This window comes from Theropithecus gelada, chromosome 16 (assembly GCF_003255815.1).
Source record: "Theropithecus gelada isolate Dixy chromosome 16, Tgel_1.0, whole genome shotgun sequence".
NCBI lineage: Eukaryota > Metazoa > Chordata > Mammalia > Primates > Cercopithecidae > Theropithecus > Theropithecus gelada.
This window is the reverse complement of record NC_037684.1, coordinates 13752239-13771821: the sequence shown is the minus strand read 5'-3', so window position 1 is coordinate 13771821 and position 19583 is coordinate 13752239. Positions and strand designations below refer to the sequence as shown.

Below are 19583 nucleotides of genomic sequence, written 5' to 3'. Positions count from 1 at the left end.
CTGCATTCCCCCAAAAAATAAAAAACCCACCATGCACCTCCTTGGTTATTTAATCACATTAAGAAACAGTACTGTCTGAATAGTTACAGGGTAAACAAATGTATTACATAGGTATTGTAATAGGGCTGAAGTAAAATGTTATTCTTGTGTTTGAACAGGAAGTCATCTTGGCTATCCTTCACAGCCGAATTGTAATCCCAAATTGTTTTTCTCACCCATCCTCTGCTGTATACCTAAATAATACAACTGTTAGCATCACCACAAAGCCATTTAAATATTTGTAGTGGGTCTCAAAGTAGATAGCAAAGTGAAATATACTATGATTGAATACAGTTGTCCTTACAACGTGGTAGTATTTACCTGGAGAAAAAAAGGTACAGGCTTGCTAATGTTCATTTGTCAATTTGGATGGCCATACAGTCATGAAAGTGCCTTCTATAACCAGTTGGTCAGTATCCTTATTAATCCACGTGCTGGTTTAGCTTTTGTCTTACCGGTACAGCAAATTTGTTTTCTATCTCTGCTTCCTAAGTTCTCCTTTCTACCACCTTTTCCTCGACTACAAACTGATAGATGTACTCTAAACTTAGATATAAGCACTAGCAGCCCTTCAGACATGTTTTAGATTTCAGATTCCTCCTTAGAGGTAACAAGGGGAGAAAGTGCTTCATTCCCTTTTCTAATGCCCTGCACAAATACCTAGAGGCAAAAAACCACACTATAAAAACCTCATGACCACCTCTCAGTGCAAGCTTTAATCTTCCAATTGATGGTGATTCAAGCATAAAATTCCAAAACTTTTATGGAGAAAACTAATTATAAGGGCAATTCTTCTAAGATTTTAGGGCATCTGCCTTGAAACTTTTTTCTTTTTTTTTTTAAATAGAGATGGGATGTTGCTCAGGCTGGTCTTGAACTCCTGGGCTCAAGCAGTCCTCCTGCCTCTGCCTCCCAAAGTGTTGGGATTACAGGTGTGAGCCACCATGTTTTTTATACTATTCAAATCATGAAGTAAGCCAGCTGTTTGTAATCCACATGAATTATTTTAATAGTTACTTCAAGATACTCCATGGTACTATACAAAAAGCATGATCATGAACATTAAAGCTGATGGCAGGAAGAATTTATGATGTCCACAGACAAAATGAATCCATTTATTTTCACTGATTACTAGTCTTACTACAGAGAATAATACAATACTAAAATGTATCATCCTCAGTAAATTAATCTTCACTTAGAAAATCTGTTACTGATAAAATATAACATTTAGAATTTTCATTTAAAAATAAAAATTTTATGAAAATATTAATTTTTAGGATGGGAATTATAAAAGTCAATGCTGAACAAAATTCTACTATTAGATAGTATGTATCTTAAAATATTATGAAAAATATTCTTTATTCTGAAAACAATGTCAGGAAAGAATACCTGAGTTCTCTAAATCCACTAGTTCTAATTTCAAATTGCTGTTTTGGGTAACATTAAGAAAACACATTTACAATTTAACACTGCAGTTACCTGTCAAATAATTAGAATAGAATAAATGTTACACATACATTAGGTTGAACATTATATATATTTTAAAATAGGGTTCTTTCATTTAATCTTTTGGTGAATTGGACCATAAGTCTTACATTCTAAAACCATCTGGAAACATTTTTCTTGCAGCCCTGAAAATCATTCTGATGCCTTATCAGAAGTTATGACCAAATGACATTAGTATTTTGTGGCCTTAATAGTTTATACAACTTAATATATTTGAAGGTGTGATGAAGTGGCTCCATCTTTCCATTTGTTTATATGGTCTGAAATCACAGTTCTGCAGAGTGGACATGTTTTCTCTCTGTTAAACCATAAGGTAATGCACTCTTCACAAAATATATGCTGTAATGGAATTAAGAATTAGATTTTATACTTGATAATAATTTTAAATCCATCACATTGTAGGGAATGAAAGGGATTCTTTTTTTTTTTGAGATGGAGACTGGAGACTTGCTCTGTCACCCAGGCCGGAGTGCAATGGCGCCATCTCGGCTCACTGCAACCTCCGCCCCCCACAGGTTCAAGCGATTCTCCTGCCTCAGCCTCCCAACTTGCCGGGATTACAGGTGCCTGCCACCACCATGCCCAGCTAATTTTTGTATTTTCAGTAGAGACAGGGTTTCACCATGTTGGTCAGGCTGGTCTTGTACTCCTGACCTCAGGTGATTCACCCACTTGGGCCACCCAAAGTGCTGGGATTACAGGTGTGAGCCACTGTGTCCAGCCTGAAAGGGATTTTGAAGAGCACTAATCCCCTCATTTTACAATTGTGAAAATGGAGAACGTATGAGATATTCAAGAAGCAAAGAGCAGTATGATTGGCACTAGTGTTCTGGCTGTACCATCCATTTAACCATAAAAGTTATACTTAGGTGACACCTTTAAGATTAAGCGTGATAACAGCTTAAAGTCTTGGAGTTACTAGTAACTGCCATAAAGTGTAGGAAAGGGCCACAATCCAGTAACAAATGGTGTTGTTCTAAATGGCTAGTATCCAATTATAAAAATAGCCTGTTTTTTAATCACTTTGGTATTCAATCTGCCAGTTAAATTATTTTTCCCTTTCATACACTCCTCTGCATAAAAATTTTCAGAATATAAGGGACAAAGCCAATCCACCAATCCCCGATAATGAATAAATTACTAGTATGTACACTGAATGCTACCTTCCACTAAACACTAGATTTTTTTTTTTTGCCTTACAACAAACATAAATGTGACTTTTGCAAGTCACAGAAAAGTGTTGTATTTAGGTTTTTAAATTTAAAAATATAATTACCTGACAGATGAGAAGAACTGGCTTCTGAAATTCAGCTTGACATATTGAACAAATATCATCCACATCTGAACACTGTCTCTTGCTGGCAGCCACTCCATAACTCTATGGAGATAGTAAGTTCTGTTCATCTACAAATTTCCTTCTTTCCTGTTCTCAAATTACATAAGTGATGCTGTACTTCTCAAATCTCCCTGGAACCAGGCATTTGAAAACCTTCCCAAAGGATACAAACATTTCAAAGCTGAACTACATATACAGAACCACCTCTTGAGTGTACCAAGATGAAATCATTAAATAATACATAATAGGATTTTGGAAGATTGTTAGATCTACTAGCTTTCCAAAGGATGACAGTGCTTCAAATTCAACATAACTGGCTTAAGAGACTAGGCAATCTGAAACATAACTATTATAAAATCTATAGCCATGTATTATTTGACCCTGGACTGCCAAATGGAGCTCACTTATTACCTGCAGCAGTGGTTCATAAAATCAATCCAGCCAGAGCTTGGCTGGCTGAATGTAACTCATGTGGAAAGCTTGCTTTAAAAATAGATTCAATATTGATTCAGTAGGACCAGACATATTGGGATGTGACCCAGTAATCTATTATTTGAAAGGTCTCCAAGTGACTGCAATATGAAGACGACTTAGGGACCACTGAAGAGTGTTCTGCCACTAAGTCTAAAAATTATTCCAAATTATAAAAAGCATTTAGTGCTAAACATGAAAAAGTTTTACAGAGAAACTGCAACTGTAAATGTCGCTTGGGTAGAATAACTACTGTGAAAACTAACTGAGCAAAAACGCAATTATTTGAATTTTCTTCTCTTCTAATGTCCTAATAACAAGTTTCTCGTCTCTAAGATTTTAACTTCCTCACCAGATTCAGAACTTAGTCATTAACTAGATGTGATGTTAATAACCCTCAGTGAAATTTGGAGAAATCAAAATGTTACAGATGAAACCTGCTTTCTGTAGAAATGATGGGGAAGAGGTAACTAAAGAGATGTAAAAACACCCAAGTTCAGTCACGGTCATGAGGGTAAAACATGACTTAACATATCTGAAGTTACGTAAACTTCTTGTACTAAACGTCTCAGGCTAACAACATCAAAATCAAAGTAAAACTCAAAGGAAAAAGATACTAAAAGTTAGGTCTTTTTGAGACTGGTGATAAAGATTTCAGAAACAAGTCAGAATACTGTTAGATGATCTTGGTGTCAATTTCCCTTCAGTAAGGTATCATTTAGCAAAGTACATGTGCAGATAATTATGCTGACAAGCTTTTAAAACATTACTCATCTGGCATCTTGGAGACTCCCTCTCCAGATAGTAACTGCCATTGCCCTGGTAAAGGAGACTTGAACAAATCAAAGTATTGATGACTGATATCCTCTCTCTAGTTTGTCTCAGAGAAAGAATATCAGAGTATTTTCTTGAGAGTATTTCGGCACAAATCTTACAAGACCAATTATAGTAAAATGGTTGATGCTCACATAATCATCAGTTGAACTGACTTGGACAAAGCTGAACTCTCTGAATTTTATTATGTCTTGTCTAGAGAAAGAAGCTTACATAGGATGTAGCAAAGTTTGTTTCTACATTGCTAGCTCTATCTTAGGGAAAAGATGCCCTGGCCAGTTAGTCTGGTTTACTTTGTAAACATAAAACTTTTTTTTTTTACAGTATATTACTCTGTTGGCATTCTTTTAAGTCAGTCTCCTTGGGCCCTAGTGAAATGACTGCAAAGTTGAGAATCAAACCCTGAAATCTGGTGACCACATGTAGGTACTGGGAACCTTTCAGGCTACTAAGTAGTAAATTAGGGTTCTCTATGACATCCTTTCACTGCAATTTGCAACATCAATAGAATCACATAATCATATTATAAATGACATCAGAGTCTCAATTAATTTTAAATTTCATGCCATGAACTTATTTGTGCACATATAATCGAGCAATGGGGAAATTTGCTCCAGTAAGAAAACTGCAAGAGACATGATTTTTGGCAATGAGCTTTCTAAACATACACAATAAATTATAGTCAAAGGATTTTCACAGGTGAATAAGGAGTTAATAGGAACACGCAAAGCCCCCATTTGTGGATTAAAAAAGAGGAACAAAAGTTCATAAGATTTTTAAGGGTTTACAAGCCCTTAAAAATGTCAAATGGATTGAAGGGGCAAGAGACAAGTTCAAATATATAAGCACTCCAACAATTAGCAGGTGGTTGTCAATGTGTGATTCAAGAATCTGATCATAGAGATAAAATTCCTAAATTATTATAGCCCCAAGTGCCAAAGTACTAGAAAATCATCAAAGTAAAAGAAAAGGATCATCCATTTATGAAATCCATTCTTGTAAAACTGCTGAACTAAAAAAATTTTAGCAATGAAGAATGGTGAAGGTGTTTTTCTTAACTGATAAAAAGTACTTACTGGTTGTGTAAAAAATATTCGTAAAACCTGTCTGAAAGTTCTCAGATGCCCAAAAAATTCCAAAAGCTGAAAAGGGAAGTAAGAGATCATTTATTAATTCAACAGTCCTATCTGCTAAACCCAAAAACCAAAGCTGAAACCCCATAACATCAAATCCTCATATTAACTTAATGCTCATTATATGTCACAAGTAATCATTTTGTGCTGAATATTTTATTCAATTTATAGATTTGAGCCATCTCAGCAAGCTGAAGTACATTTAAACACCTAGAGTAACAATTTGATCAAGACAAATACAAACAACTATGTCAAAGTCAAAGTAATTTTATCTGATTCATGTTTTTAACATTTAGATTTTATTTTATTACTATTTTTGAGACAGAGTCTCACTCTGTCGCCCAGGCTGGAGTGCAGTGGCATGATTTCAGCTCACTGCAACCTCTGCTTCCCAGGTTCAAGCAATTCTCCTGCCTCAGCCTCCTGAGTAGCTGGGACTACAGGCGCCCGCCACCATGCCTGGCTAGTTTTTTTTCATATTTTTAGGAGAGATGAGGTTTCACCATGTTGGCCAGGCTGGTCTTGAACTCCTGACCTCGTGATTCGCCCACCTCGGCCTCCCAAAGTGCTGGGATTACAGGCGTGAGCCACCGCGTCTGGCCAACATTTAGATTTTAAAGTTTCAGAAAGTGATTATTAGGTTGAGGGGCACAGGCATGGAGCGAACAGGGCAAGGTACTCTACTAGTTTAAGAATTATGTGTGTGACAGTGTTACTACCGAGGATGGGTATGTTCTATTCCACTTGTTTTCCCTACTTAGATAATCCATGCTATGTGAAAGTCTACTCCCGTTCCCTCCAATGAAAACTGAGGACCGCTGGTTTAAGATAGTCTATTTCTGTTTCTCCATTTCTAAACAGAAATAGAACCTGCTATTACTTCAAACTAGTGATACAAAGATAAACTATAGAACTGTTAAAGAGGAAAACAGTAGTATATATCAGTAATCATTAATATGAATCATGCAGTGACAAGATTTGTAATGTTACCTACTTTTAGTACGAGGTAGAGTAAAGCCAGCAATATCCCAAGACTCCATCTAGTTACGTTAGCAAACTCCCCATAGCTTATAAGATAGCGAAACCAAACTGGTATGGGAACAAAAGTTCGGTAGTATTGACATAATTCTTCTAAAAGCATGTACCAGTAACCCTAAAAAATAAGAAAACAAATAGATCTACCCAAACTACTTAACTACATAGCACAAACAATACTAGACTGAGAACACTGAGTATGTGATACAATAATATAAATAACTATAAAATTAATCTTCATGATTATGACTGAACCTCAAGCTGGTTCTCACATATTACAGTCACTGAGTGGTCTGCTTTGAAAGAATTTCTAGGCTGGACATGGTGGCTCCCAGCACTTTGGGAGGTCAAGACGGGCGGATCACCTAAGGTCAGGAGTTCGAGACCAGCCTGGCCAACATGGTGAAACCCCGACTCTACTAAAAATACAAAAATTAGCTGGGTGTGGTGGTGGACACCTGTAATCCCAGCTACTCAGGAAGCTGAGGCAGGAGAACTGCATGAACCTGGGAGGTTGCAGTGAGCCAAGATCACACTACTGCACTCCAGCGTGGGCAACGGAGTGAGACTCAGTCTCAAAAAAAAAAAAAATATATATATATATATATATGTAGTGAAAATGTTTTATGTATATTGCAAGTAAAACCTATGTGAGTATGTTTTTGCTGACTATAAAAATTTAAAAGTTTTAACTGCCTATGGGAAACCACTGAATAATTGTATATAGTCAACTGTCAATTGATAATGCCTTGGAGAACAGAAGTACAAATCTAAATAGTTTCCCATATATGATGTGGGGACTGATTTTTAAATTATTCTGAAGCAAATATAATTCTGATTTTATCCAAATAGGTTAATAATCAGGTTCAAGTGCCTCAACAAATGGTTGCCAAGCTGAAATAATACAGATAATTAAAGCTAGTTAGCAAACTGACAAATTCCAAAAGGAGGATTCATTTAAACAAAGACTAAATAGCATTAATGTGATTTGTTAACATCACTCCAATAAAGCATAAGTTAGTTTCTTACCTTAGATTTAAAAGGCATGATGAAAGAAGGCACCAATAAAATAAGGCATTTTAAGCCCATGAAAAAGAATTTCAGAATGAAGTCTGTAATTCCAACAATCCAAAGTACTTCCCAGAAGCTCAAATGGTCCAAAGTAGGATTTAAAAAAATTAAGCTACCAAAAGAAAAACATCAGAATTTACCAGAGCAACATACAAAGGTAAAGTATTAATAAAGGGTTTTAATTTGCTACAAATATTTTGATATGTAAAAAATATGAATTTGGCAGGATGTCAGAGTTCACAATAATGGAATGGAGGATCATTTTGCTTATTTTAGAGAGACTTTTAGAATGTTTGGATTTTAGATCTTCCCTTTATAGAATAAGGAAAAAGTCTTCAGTTTGTCATAGTTGACACCTTTCTAGCCTGTAAACGAGAAAAACTCATCAATACCAAACATCTGCCATGTTTTTCTTAACCAATTCCAATTAAGATTCCATCTCTTCCTTTCAGTGAATTGCTTGTCAAGATCATCAACTCCCTCTGTATGGCTAAATTTCAAGGTCACTTCTCTTTTTCCGTCTTCCCTCCCTGAATAATTTTCTTTCTAGACTTTTAACACAACACTCTTCTATTTCTCATATTTCACTGCTGGTTTCTTCTTGGTCTCCTTTGCTGTTTCTCTTCTAATTGTGGTCATGTCCAGTACTGGGCTCTCTGTCTACACTCTCTCTTTCCTGGGTTAGTTTTGTCCAGTCCTGTGGTTTTAAAATATCAACCATATGCTCCTGATACCAAAATTTATAGCCTTAACCTCTACCCTGAGTTCATGACATATATTTGGTACCACTTTCTTATCAATTCTACTTAGCCTCTCAAACTTAACATGTTCAAAACAAAATTACTGATTTTTCTCCTCAAAATCAGTTCCTTCCTCAACCCAATGAAATGACACCACCATCCAGCCAGCTGCTTAGACTAAAAACCCAGAGGCCATTCTTGCTTCTCTCCACCCACCTACCCAATCCAGTCCATCTGAGGGATACTGGCTCCACCTCCAAACTATATCCCAGATTTGCCCATCTCTCCAACTCCAGTGAAACAAGGTCTTCTAATATTCTAGTAAAAGCTGAAAATTCAGAATACTGCCATTTGACATGGAAACTTATCAGCTACTGTCATTTAGTAAGTGTTCTTACTTTCAGAAACAAAGACCAACAATAACAACCTAATGGTACTTTAAAAATATGGAATATATGGCTGGGCGCAGTGGCTCGCGTGTGTAATCCCAGCACTTTGGGAGGCTGAGGCGGGCGGATCACAAGGTCAGGAGATTGAGACCATCCTGGCCAACATGGTGAAACCCCGTTTCTACTAAAAATACAAAAAATTAGTCAGGTGTGGTGGCAGACGCCTGTAGTTCCAGCTACTCGGGAGGCTGAGGCAGGAGAATGGCGTGAAGCCGGGAGGCGGAGCTTGCAGTGAGGCAAGATCACACCACTGCACTCCAGCCTGGGCAACAGAGCGAGACTGCCGTCTCAAAAAAAAAAAAATGGAATATATAAACAAAAACTCAGGTATCAAAAAATTAAATATTTATTGAGCATCTGCTATGTGACAAGGCACTGGGGATACAAAATCTGAATAAGTCACTTAAAGCTCTCACTTATGAGGCTGGGCACAGTGGCTCACACCTGTAATCCCAGCACTTTGGGAGGTTGAGGCAGGCGGTTCACGAGGTCAGGAGTTCAAGACCAGTCTGACCAACATGGTGAAACTCCATCTCTACTAAAAATACAAAAATTTGCCAGGCGTGGTGCCAGCTACTCAGGAGGCTTAGATGGGAGAATTGCTTGAACCTGAGAGGCAGAGGTTGCAGTGAGCCAAGATCAAGACACTGCACTCCAGGCTGGGCGACAGAGTGAGACTCCGCCTCAAAAAAGCTCTCACTTGTGAAAGGAGACAGTTAAAAACCGAATTGAATTGAATACAATAAGTACTATGTGAAGTAAGATACAAAGTGCTATGAAATATATGATTACATTAAAAATGTAATTGTGTATTTGGACCTCTAATTACCTGTAATAAAGTGACTGAGAATGAAAGGTGTAATATAAAAGAACAGAAGATCCTGCTAAGAATACCAGTAACCAAGCACACTGAATCTTTGAGGACCTTTCCTGAAAGATAAACAATTTTATAATGTTACTTTGATTTTGCCAGAATTTTAAATATCATTAAACTGTTTTACTTTAATGACTATTAACTTAGAATATTTTTCTAAATTAATCTTAATATAGAATATCTGTTAAACTGTACATAATCATCACAGTTACTGTTTTATACAACTTTAGTGACCAAACACAACTCATATATTAAACAAATGTTTAAAATACAAGTTTCTTCACTGTATGAAAAACATTACCTATGTTTCAAAGAAGCCAAGTCTTCTCTCAAAAAAAAAAAAAAGGAAAATTAAATTAAATTAAAAAAAAAAAAGAAGCCAGGTCTTCCACAAGCTGACATAAAGGACCCACCCAGGACGAGGGCAGTGGCTCACACCAGTAATCCCAGCACTTTGGGAGGCCGAAGTCAGTGGATCATTTGAGGTTAGGAGTTTGTGACCAGCCTGCCCAACACGGTGAAACCCGTCTCTACTAAAAAAAAAATACAAAAGTTAGCCAGGCGCCGTGGCACGTGCCTGTAATCCCAGCTACTCAGGAGGCTAAGGCATGAGAATTGCTTGAACCCAGGAGGTAGAGGTTGCAGTGAGCCAAGATCACGCCACTGCACTCCAGCCTGGGCGACAGAGTGAAACTCCGTCTCAGAAAAAAAAAATGGACCCACCCACAAAAGAAAATTTCAAAATGCATTTTAACCTTGATTCACTTGTCAAGGTTTTATATTTTAAAAATTCCCAGATTATAAGAATTTAATAAATTAATGTTTTAATCTCACTTCTTTTTTTATATGGGGTCTCGACACATTGCCCAAAACTCCTAAGCGCAAGCATTCTTCCCAACTCAGCCTCCCAAGTAGTTGTAATCTCCCTTTATTTTTTTTTTTGAGACAGGGTCTCACTCTTTCACCCAGACTGGAGTGCAGTGGCATGATCACAACTCACTGCAGCCCCAACCACCTGGACTCAGGCAATCCTCCCACCTCAGCCTCCCAGATAGCAGAGATTACAGGCACATGCCACCACGCCCAGCTAATTTTTTGTAGAATTGGGGTTTTTTGGCCATGTTGCCCAGGCTGGTCTTCAATTCCTGGGCTCAAGCAATCTGCCCATCTCAGCCTCCCAAAGTGCTGCGATTACAGGCATGAGCCACTGTGCCTTTCCTGTAATCTCACTTTTAAAGTCAAGTTTAATGAAGTTTACTAATTTCAGATCATGAAGATTTCTCTAGTTTGAGAGGTTTAACTATAAATTTCCAGGTCAGAATGCATACTTTACACAGGCATAGCCATTTAAAGTTGCTTAAAGGTGAAATTTTAGAAACTCATCCTATTTTTCCCAATGATTTATATAACTAGGGCTCGTGTAACTTATGTTACGGAAAAATTCCTTGGGTTTAGTTTTTTTTTTTTTTTTTTTTGAGACAGAGTCTTACTCTGTCGCCAGGCTGCAGTGGCACGATCTTGGCTCACTGCAACCTCTGCCTCCTGGATTCAAGCAATTCTCCTGCCTCAGCCTCCCAAGTAGGTGGGACTACAGGCAAGCGCCACCACGCCCAGCTAATTTTTGTGTTTTTAGTAGAGATGGGGTTTCACCACATTGGCCAGGCCGTTCTCAAACTTCTGACCTCAGGTGATCATGCCCACCTGTGCCTCCCAAAATGTTGGGATTACAGGCATGAGCCCCTGCGCCCAGCCTAGGTCTTTTTTTCTTTTTTTGAGACAGAGTCTTGCTGTGTAGCCCAGGCTGAAGTGCAGTGTTGCGATCTCAGCTCACTGCAACCTCCACCTCCTGGGTTCAAGTGATTCTCCTGCCTCAGCCTCCCGAGTAGCTGGGAATACAGGCACATGCCACCATGCCTGGCTAATTTGTTGTATTTTTAGTGGAGACAGGGTTTCAACGTGTTAGCCAGGATGGTCTTGATCTCCTGACCTTGTGATCTGCCCACCTCAGCCTCCCAAAGTGCTGGGATTACAGGTGTGAGCCACCATGCCCAGCCACTAAAAGTTTTTAATGATGATATTACTTAGTATGGTCAAAGTAACTCATACAATGTGAAAGGACTTACCAAATCAGATCAAATTGTGTGTTCTAGCTCTTTTAATCCTTTTTACTACTTTTTCTTTAACAGTAACCAATTTTTTTTTCTTACAAAGAAGGTAAAGTGAAGGAATTCAGCATTAGGAGAGGTAATTTATTCCAGGATTTAGATAACAAATTCAATATATCATGGGTGTTACAATATATCCCATTACTTCCTATTTCTTTCAAAAGTTATTTCCTATTTCTCTCAAAATTATTTCTCTAAAATCTATGGAGAGAAACAGTTAATAATTTTTTAGTTGCTTGTTATACTTACTCTTAGAAAAACCTGATTTACAATGCTTTTGTTTGCATACATAAAAGTTGTTAGCAGCCCAATTCCAAGAGAAATTCCTGTTAGAAAATAAGTTCCAGTTAATTGAAAGAAAAAAAAATCAAAGAGGATTATATAAACAACATAAATTAAAAACATACACAATAATAAAAGCTAACAGAAAATAAGTAACTGAATGCATTAAGTAGATTACCAATAATGAAAGAAAATTAACTGAATTTAGGAATGAAAACAAGTCAATTATGCCCTACCTGTTATATGCTGCATAACAAGTTTGACACTCAGAATCAAAATATATGGAAGACTTTTTTGCAACCACTTGAAGAGATAGCGGAATTCTGAGAAGGAGCTACTACCATGATCTCCAGATTCTGCGGCAGTATCATCAGGCAGCCTTGCTTCACTGTGGGAGTGACCCCGTAAGCGACTGTGTACGCATCCATGGGCACAGCTATGGACACCTGACCTTGTATTTCTGGAGCCTGTATTTTCTGCACATTCTTTAGGTATAGAGTTTATCTGGATATGAACATCTCCAGAATGAAGACAAGACCCTTCTCCTGTCAATCTTGTGTGGACACACTGAGGGGTTGAAGCATCCTCACTGCTTCCAGTTCCTGGAGGACTGTGCAGTTGGCTACGATTGGCTTGCATGGCCCTTAAATACTTTTTCTCTGACCCAGATGTCTTTGCTTCAGGGCTCTGTCTCCTAAAAAATCAAATAGAAAATACTCTAAGTAAACAGGCAGTTAAATACCGTCAGTATATTCCTCACTGGGTATCCTTTATTCACTACAGGAGTAGCAAATAATCACAGCAGATGAATTTTCAGGTATTTATCACTGGAGTCCTCCTTTCTCCCTTAATGCAAAGGCTCTGCTGCCCTACACAAATGATCTTTTAGGGAACATTTGCTACCAAAAAAAAGTTGAGCTGCAAATGCTTTCAGTTCCCTAATGTCAGAAGGCATCCGCAAAACAGTCATGAAGTATGGGTGCCCAGCAGATGTTAATAAGCACCAGTCCTCAGTGGATACTCTGATACATTTACTTTGCCCAATTGGAGCAGTTTCATCTCTGATGTAGCTTCTACATCAAAGAAGTTTCATAAGGAAGAGTGAGTCAGTATTTTTTAATGGTTGGAAATGTTAGGAAGAAAAACGACATTAAATCTTAATGCCTTACTATCATCAGAGGTAACTAATAATAAACACTGCACTTAGGTGACCTACAAATTACATTTTCTGCTCAAGCAGCTTTCCCAAAGCTCATAAAGTTTCCAATAATTAATAGTGCTACCAAGAATATTACCTCCCCGCGCAAAAGAATGTTACCTAAATACATTTAAAGCATAGATACTGTGGGGAGTCACCATGTAATTGCTAGGTAACTCTTTAGTCTGAATAAGCACAGTTACACAGTCAACCTAATAAAATGCCACCGTCGGTGGTGTATGTATTACGGAGCGAGCGGTGTGAGGAAAGAGGACCCTAGCAGAGAAAGATCTCTCTAACAAATGATCCAGTGTGGACCTCCTGGAACCAGAAGAACAGAGTGGGCATCCCAGCTGACAATACGCAGAGCCTATCCCACGCCGCCGTGCTTTTCCCGTTTGTCTAGGAGGAGGCTAGAGTTCACTTCAGGGAATGTTCTGTGTCATTCTATTTCACTCCCAGGACTGAACAGTGGTGCAGTCACCGTGTCTGGCGGTTTGGGTTTCAGTGCTTTTCACTAAAGGCTTTCACCGAGGCCCCGACGCCACGGGTGTTATTTCGTCAAAACTCTGAAGAGCGACGTTGGACAGCAGGGTTTCAGTGTCTTTTCTATAAATAACATAGAACCCTCCCACTTTCCTTCATGCACAGACAAGAAAGAGGAGAAAAAAGGGAAGAAAAGTCAACACAACTCTTCCGGAATCTCCGAGGGCAGAGTTCTCCACCCACGTCCGAGCCTCGAGTGCCTATTCTCCCCAGAGCCCCCTGCGCCGCGGCCCCTCGCCGCCTCCTCCTCTGCCCGCTTCCCCCAGGCCTGACCTCTCATGACCAGAAGCTGACGGAGGTGTCGGGAGCGACAGCAAGAACAGCGGCATACGCCGCCTCCAGCCCTTCAGTCGGAGCCATCAACCGCACACCCCGCAAGCTCTTCTCTCAGCCCGGCGGCGTCGGCGGCGGCGCGCGCGCTCCCCGGACGTTCTCACGCGCGCGCACCCTGCCCCTGCTCCGCCTCCCAGCCCCGCCCCCGCGCCGCGCCGAGAGGGGTTGCGCAGGAGAAAGACCTGCAGGCCTGGCGCTAAACAATAAGTGGTTGTTACGAGTTATGTATTTATGTGGCATCCACCACAAGCCTCCGAGATCCTGGGCGTTTTGAGGTTAAAAATGTTCAGGCTTCGAGAACCAACCCCTGGAGGAGTGTTAGAGTTTCCGGGCTCGGGTGTCCGCGAGCTTGACGCTTGACCCAGTTGTGTCTGTCTGGGCGGTGACGTTTGGTCTGAGCTGAGCTTTCCTCACAATCGTGAAGTTGGTCTGTGAGGATCAGGCCTCGCCAGACAGATGAGAAGCTAGAGGTGCGGAGAGTCTGCGTGGGGTGGAAGTAGAAGTTAGAGTTGAAAAACCTGTCTTGTGTGGGGTATAGAGGACCCTACTGCCCTCAAAATAATTATGTTAATCTAAAACTGTTCTAAAATTAAAAAGTTATTAAGAAAACGAAGTTTAGGTCGGGCGCAGTGGCTCACACCTGTAATCCCCACTACTCGGGAGGCTGAGGCATTGAACCGGGGAGGTGGAGGTTGTAGTGAGCCAAGATCGTGCCACTGCACTCCAGCCTGAGCAAGAGAGTGAGACTCGGTCTCAAAAAATAAAATAAATAAATAAATAAATTCTGTTAATCTAAAACTGTTCTAAAATTAAAAGATCATTAAGAAAACGAAGTTTAGGCTGGGCATGGTGGCTCACACCTGTAATCCCAGCACTTTGGGAGGCCAAGGCAGGTGGATCACAGGGTCAAGAGATCGAGACCATCCTGGCCAAGATGGTGAAACCCTGTCTCTATTAAAAATACAAAAATTAGCCGGGCGTGGTGGCCGGGACCTGTAATTTCAGCTACTCAGGAGGCTGAGGCAGGAGAATCACTTGAACGCGGGAGGCGGAGGTTGCAGTGAGCCGGAATTATCCACCCTAGCAACAGAGCCAGACTCCGTCTCAAAAAAAAAAAAAAAAAAGAAAAGTGAAGTTGAGGCCTGGCGTGGTGGCTCACACCTGTAATCCCAGCGCTCTGGGAGGCCGAGGCGGGAGGATCACTTGAGGCCAGGAGTTTGAGAGCAGCCTGGCCAACATGGCAAAACCCTGTCTCTACTAAAAATGCAAAAATGCAAAAATCAGCTGGGCTTGGTGGCGGTCGCCTGTAATCCCAGCTACTCGGGAGGCTGAGGCAGGAGAATCCCTTGAACCCGGGAGGCGGAGGTTGCAGTGCACTCCAGCCTAGGTGACAGAGGCGACCCCCGTCTCAAAAAAAAAAAAAAAAATTGGCTTTCTTTTTTTGTTGGGGATGGGGATGGGCGGCAGTGGTGGAAGGCATACTTAAGTCTCTCTGTGCTTACTAATTTAAATCTTTCTGACAGATTTCTGGGTCAGTAAGGGTGAGAGTCAGACTCCAAACTATAGTAAATTTTCCGAGGAGATTTGTGTAAGTATTCTAACGTTTCAACTATGTCGTGGATATTTTTAAACTTCAAAATGTGTGAAAATTTAGGAAACAGAGAAAAAAAAAAAAAAAGAATATCATATAATTCAGCCACAGCCACAATGGAGAGCACCAGTATGTATTAGTACACTGATAATTTTGGTACGTTTGGTACATTTGTAAATTTAGAATACCAAATGTAGTGTTTAAATTCTCATCTTGGCCAGACACTGTGGTTCATTCCTACAATCCTAGCACTTTGGGAGGCTGAGGTGAGAAGATCACTTGAGCCCAGGAGGTGGAGAGCAGCCTGGGTGACATAGAGAGACCCTGTCTCTAGAAAAAAAAAATGTTAAAATTAGCTGGGCATGGTGACAAGGGCTTGTAGTCCCAGCTACTCAGGAGGCTGAGGTGGGAGGATCCCTTGAGCCAGGGAGGTCAAGGCTGCAATGAGCCGTTATTGCTCCAGTCTGGGGAATAGAGTGAGACCCTGTCTCAAAAAAAAAATTTCTCCTGTTAACATACTCCTAACACTGAAGGTATATTAAAAGTTTATTAGTGCCCTTGGAGCTGCATTTCACCTAAGTAACTTGACTGAAACGTGACATATTTGAAGAAAGAAAGTACTGAATTGATAAAATTTGACCTGGTGACAGGCATTATCTGATAAATTTTCTTTTTTTTTTAATTTAAGTTTTAGGGTACATGTGCACAACGTGCAGCTTTGTTACATATGTACACATGTACCATGTTGGTGTGCTGTACCCATTAACTCGTCATTACATTAGGTATATCTCCTAATGCTATCCCTTCCCACTTTCTTTCCACTGGCATCTGGACTGTTGGAAATAGACATTTTAATTTTAATTAACCAATTCAAAAAGCATTCGCCAATTACTGAGTGTTAAGAATAATACTAGATATTGCAGAGAGAGACATAATAAAGAGTCTCAGGCCAGGCACGATGGCTCACACCTGTAATCTCAGCACTTTGGGAGGCCAGAGCAGGTAGATCACTTGAGGTCAGCAGTTCAAGACCAGGCTGGCCAATATGGTGAAACTCTAATTCTAATTTCTGCTAAAAATATAAAAATTAGGGCCAAGTGCAGTGGCTCATGCCTGTAATCCCAGCACTTTGGGAGGGTGAGGCAGGCGGATCACCTGAGGTCAGGAGTTCAAGACCAGCCTGGCCAAGATGGCGGAACCCCACCTCCACTAAAAATACAAAAATTAGCCAGGCTTGGTGGTGCGCGCCTGTAATCCAGCTACTCAGAAGGCTGAGGCAGGAGAATTACTTGAACCCCAGAGGCAGAGGTTGCAGTGAGCAATATTGTGCCACTGCACTCCATCCTGGGCAACAGAGCAAGACTCCATCTCAAAAAAAAAAAACAGTTTCCATCTCATGGTGATGGAAATGGTTAGACCTGAAAACAAATAATTAGTGTTTTGGAGAAAACACTCTAATTGAAGGTTCTGTGGGATGCAATGGAAGCAAAAGGTAGAAGCATTTAACTTTGTCAGGCAAGAAATCTTTTATTAAATTTGTGATATGTAAGACGAAATCTTTTTTTTTTTTTTTGAGACAGAGTTTTGCTTTGTTGCCCAGGCTGGAGTACAGTGGCGCAATCTTGGCTCACTGCAACCTCATATTTGGAAGAGTAGGGTGCATAGAGTAGTAAGAGGTAAGTCAGGTAAGTAGGAGCTAGAAAATGACCTTGTGGGCCTCACTTAGTAGTTTGTTCTAATGGCCAAAGGGAAGCTACTGAGTTTTAAGCAACAGAATTGTGTGACTGGATTTGTGTTTTTCAGAAAATTCATATGCTAATAGTAGCAATGCAAGTTCCATTAGGAGACTATTGTAAGTAGTTCAGGTACAAGATGAGGTCTTTAACTTGTCAGTGAAGTGGGATTCAAGAGGAAGAATGAGATTGGAGAGGTTATGAAATAGAATCAGTAGGGTTAAGTGTCCTAGATTGTTGCAGTTAAGCTCCGTCGCCCCCTCCAGTACCCACACCAATTTTTCACACCTACCCATGTCCATAACCTTGGGTAACCTCCTCCCAGACTGATTTAAGTGATTTACTTTGACCCTTGGGACAATAGCAATTGTAATGTTAGTAGAGACTTGAAAAATTCTTCCACATTGGGATTCACACTCTTACTGCTGGCAACCCTTTGCCACAATTTGATTAAATCAAGGCTAGCCTCCTAGAAGATAAGACCACTTTGAGAGTGTCCCTAGCTCTCCCAGCCTTCCCAGTTGTCTCAGCATTCTCAGTTGAAGCCCCAAACATATGTGTGAGGCCATCCTAGAATGAGCCAGTCTACACATAGAATTATAGGAAATATAGATTCTCTTCTCTTTTTTTTTTTTTCTTTCTTTCTTTTTTTTTGAGATGGAGTCTCGCTCTGTCACCCAGGCTGGAATGCAGTGGCCTGATCTCAGCTCATTGCAACCTCTGTCTCCTGGGTTCAAGCTATTCTGCTGCCTCAGCCTCCCGAGTAGTTGGAACTACAGGCACCTGCCACCATGCCCAGCTAATGTTTGTATTTTTAGTAGAGACGGAGTTTCACCATATTGGCCAAGCTTTTCTTTAACTCCTGACCTTGTGATCTGCCCGCCTCAGCCTCCCAAAGTGCTGGGATTACAGGCATGAGCCACCATCCCTGGCCTATAGATTATTTTCTTTTAAGCCTCTAGGTTTGGGGCAGTTGGTTTCATAACAAGATTAACTGATAGCCTAACTAACCAAGTATATGGGGCAGGTAAGAGGAATAGTCTAAGACAAATCTTCATTTTTTAGCTTGGATAGATGGATAAATCAATATTGGGAAGTTATATTAGAATTAGAAAATTGGTGGCATTACCAGAGGAATAGGGAATTTTTCTGAAAGACCAAGTTTGGACAGATATCAATAAATTTGGCTTGGAAATACTGAGTCTTCGGAGTTCCTGGGAAACATACAGGTGAAGATAGCCAGTTGGCAATTTGATGTAAGGATCTGGAGATAGAAAATTTGAAGTAAAAGCTGTGACTTTGAATAACATTGCCTATTTCTCATTTATGCATTTTCAGAGCCTTTTTTTGTAGATTCTTTGTAGACAGTGTTGTCTACAAACAGAAACAGCTTCTTCCTTTCTGATGCCTGTGTCTTTTATTTCTTGCTTTATTGTGTTAACTGTAACTGCCAATGTGATGTTATTAATAAATTAAATAGAAATGGTGACAGTAGACATCCGTGCCATGCTCCTGATTTTAAGGGGAATACATTCAACCTTTTACCATTAAGGATGTCAGGATATCAGCTGTAAGTTTTGCTCATTTGTTTGTTTCCTTTTTTTTTTTTTTTTTGAGACGGAGTCTTACTCTGTCGCCCAGGCTGGAGTGCAGTGGTGCTGTCTCAGCTCACTGCAACCCTCACCCCCAGGGTTCTAGCAATTCTCCTGGCTTAGCCTCCCGAGTAGCTGGGATTACAGGCGCCTGCCACCATGCCTGGCTAATTCTTTTGTATTTTTAGTGGAGACGGGGTTTCTCCATGTTGGCCAGGCTGGTCTCGAACTCCTGACCTCAGATGATCTACCCACCTTGGCCTCCCAAAGTGCTAGGATTACAGGCGTGAGCCACCGCACCCGGCCTGTTTGTTTCTTTTTTTTGAGATGGAGTCTCGCTCTGTTGCACAGGCTAGAGTGCATTGGTATGATCTCGGCTCACTGCAATTTCCACCTCCCAGTTTCAAGTGATTCTCCTGCCTCAGCCTCCCCAGTAGCTGGGATTACAGGAGCCTACCACCATGCCTGGCTAATTTTTGTATTTTTAGTAGAGACAGGGTTTCAACATGTTGACCAGGCTGGTCTCGAACTCCTGACCTCAGGTGATCCACCCACCTTGGCCTCCCAAAGTGCTGGGATTACAGGCGTGAGCCGCCATGCCTGACCTGGACAATTTCTCTTTTTTTTTTTTTTTTTTTTTTTTTTTTTTTTTTTT

General features: G+C 40.3%; 1 protein-coding gene across 1 annotated transcript; it reads right to left on the bottom strand.

Annotated features, from left to right (window-relative positions):
* Positions 1-1027: 1027 nt before the first annotated feature.
* On the bottom strand, positions 1028-14146 carry RNFT1 (ring finger protein, transmembrane 1). Its single transcript, XM_025363262.1, has 9 exons — positions 13953-14146; positions 12172-12629; positions 11903-11979; positions 9444-9544; positions 7384-7537; positions 6314-6472; positions 5263-5328; positions 2822-2923; positions 1028-1884 (listed from the first exon to the last, which is right to left on the bottom strand). The coding sequence occupies exons 1-9, from the start codon at positions 14006-14008 to the stop codon at positions 1750-1752; spliced, it is 1308 nt and encodes a 435-aa protein (XP_025219047.1). The 5' UTR covers positions 14009-14146; the 3' UTR covers positions 1028-1749.
* Between the last annotated feature and the right edge of the window lie 5437 nt (positions 14147-19583).

Coding starts and splice junctions, on each gene's coding strand:
- RNFT1 (XM_025363262.1), bottom strand. CDS start 14,008: ATGCCGCTGTTCTTGCTGTCGCTCCCGACACCTCCGTCAGCTTCTGGT. Junction 12,630..13,952: donor TCAGCTTCTGGTCATGAGAG/GTCAGGCCTGGG, acceptor TTGATTTTTTAG/GAGACAGAGCCCTGAAGCAA. Junction 6,473..7,383: donor TCATGCCTTTTAAATCTAAG/GTAAGAAACTAA, acceptor CTTATTTTTTAG/GGTTACTGGTACATGCTTTT.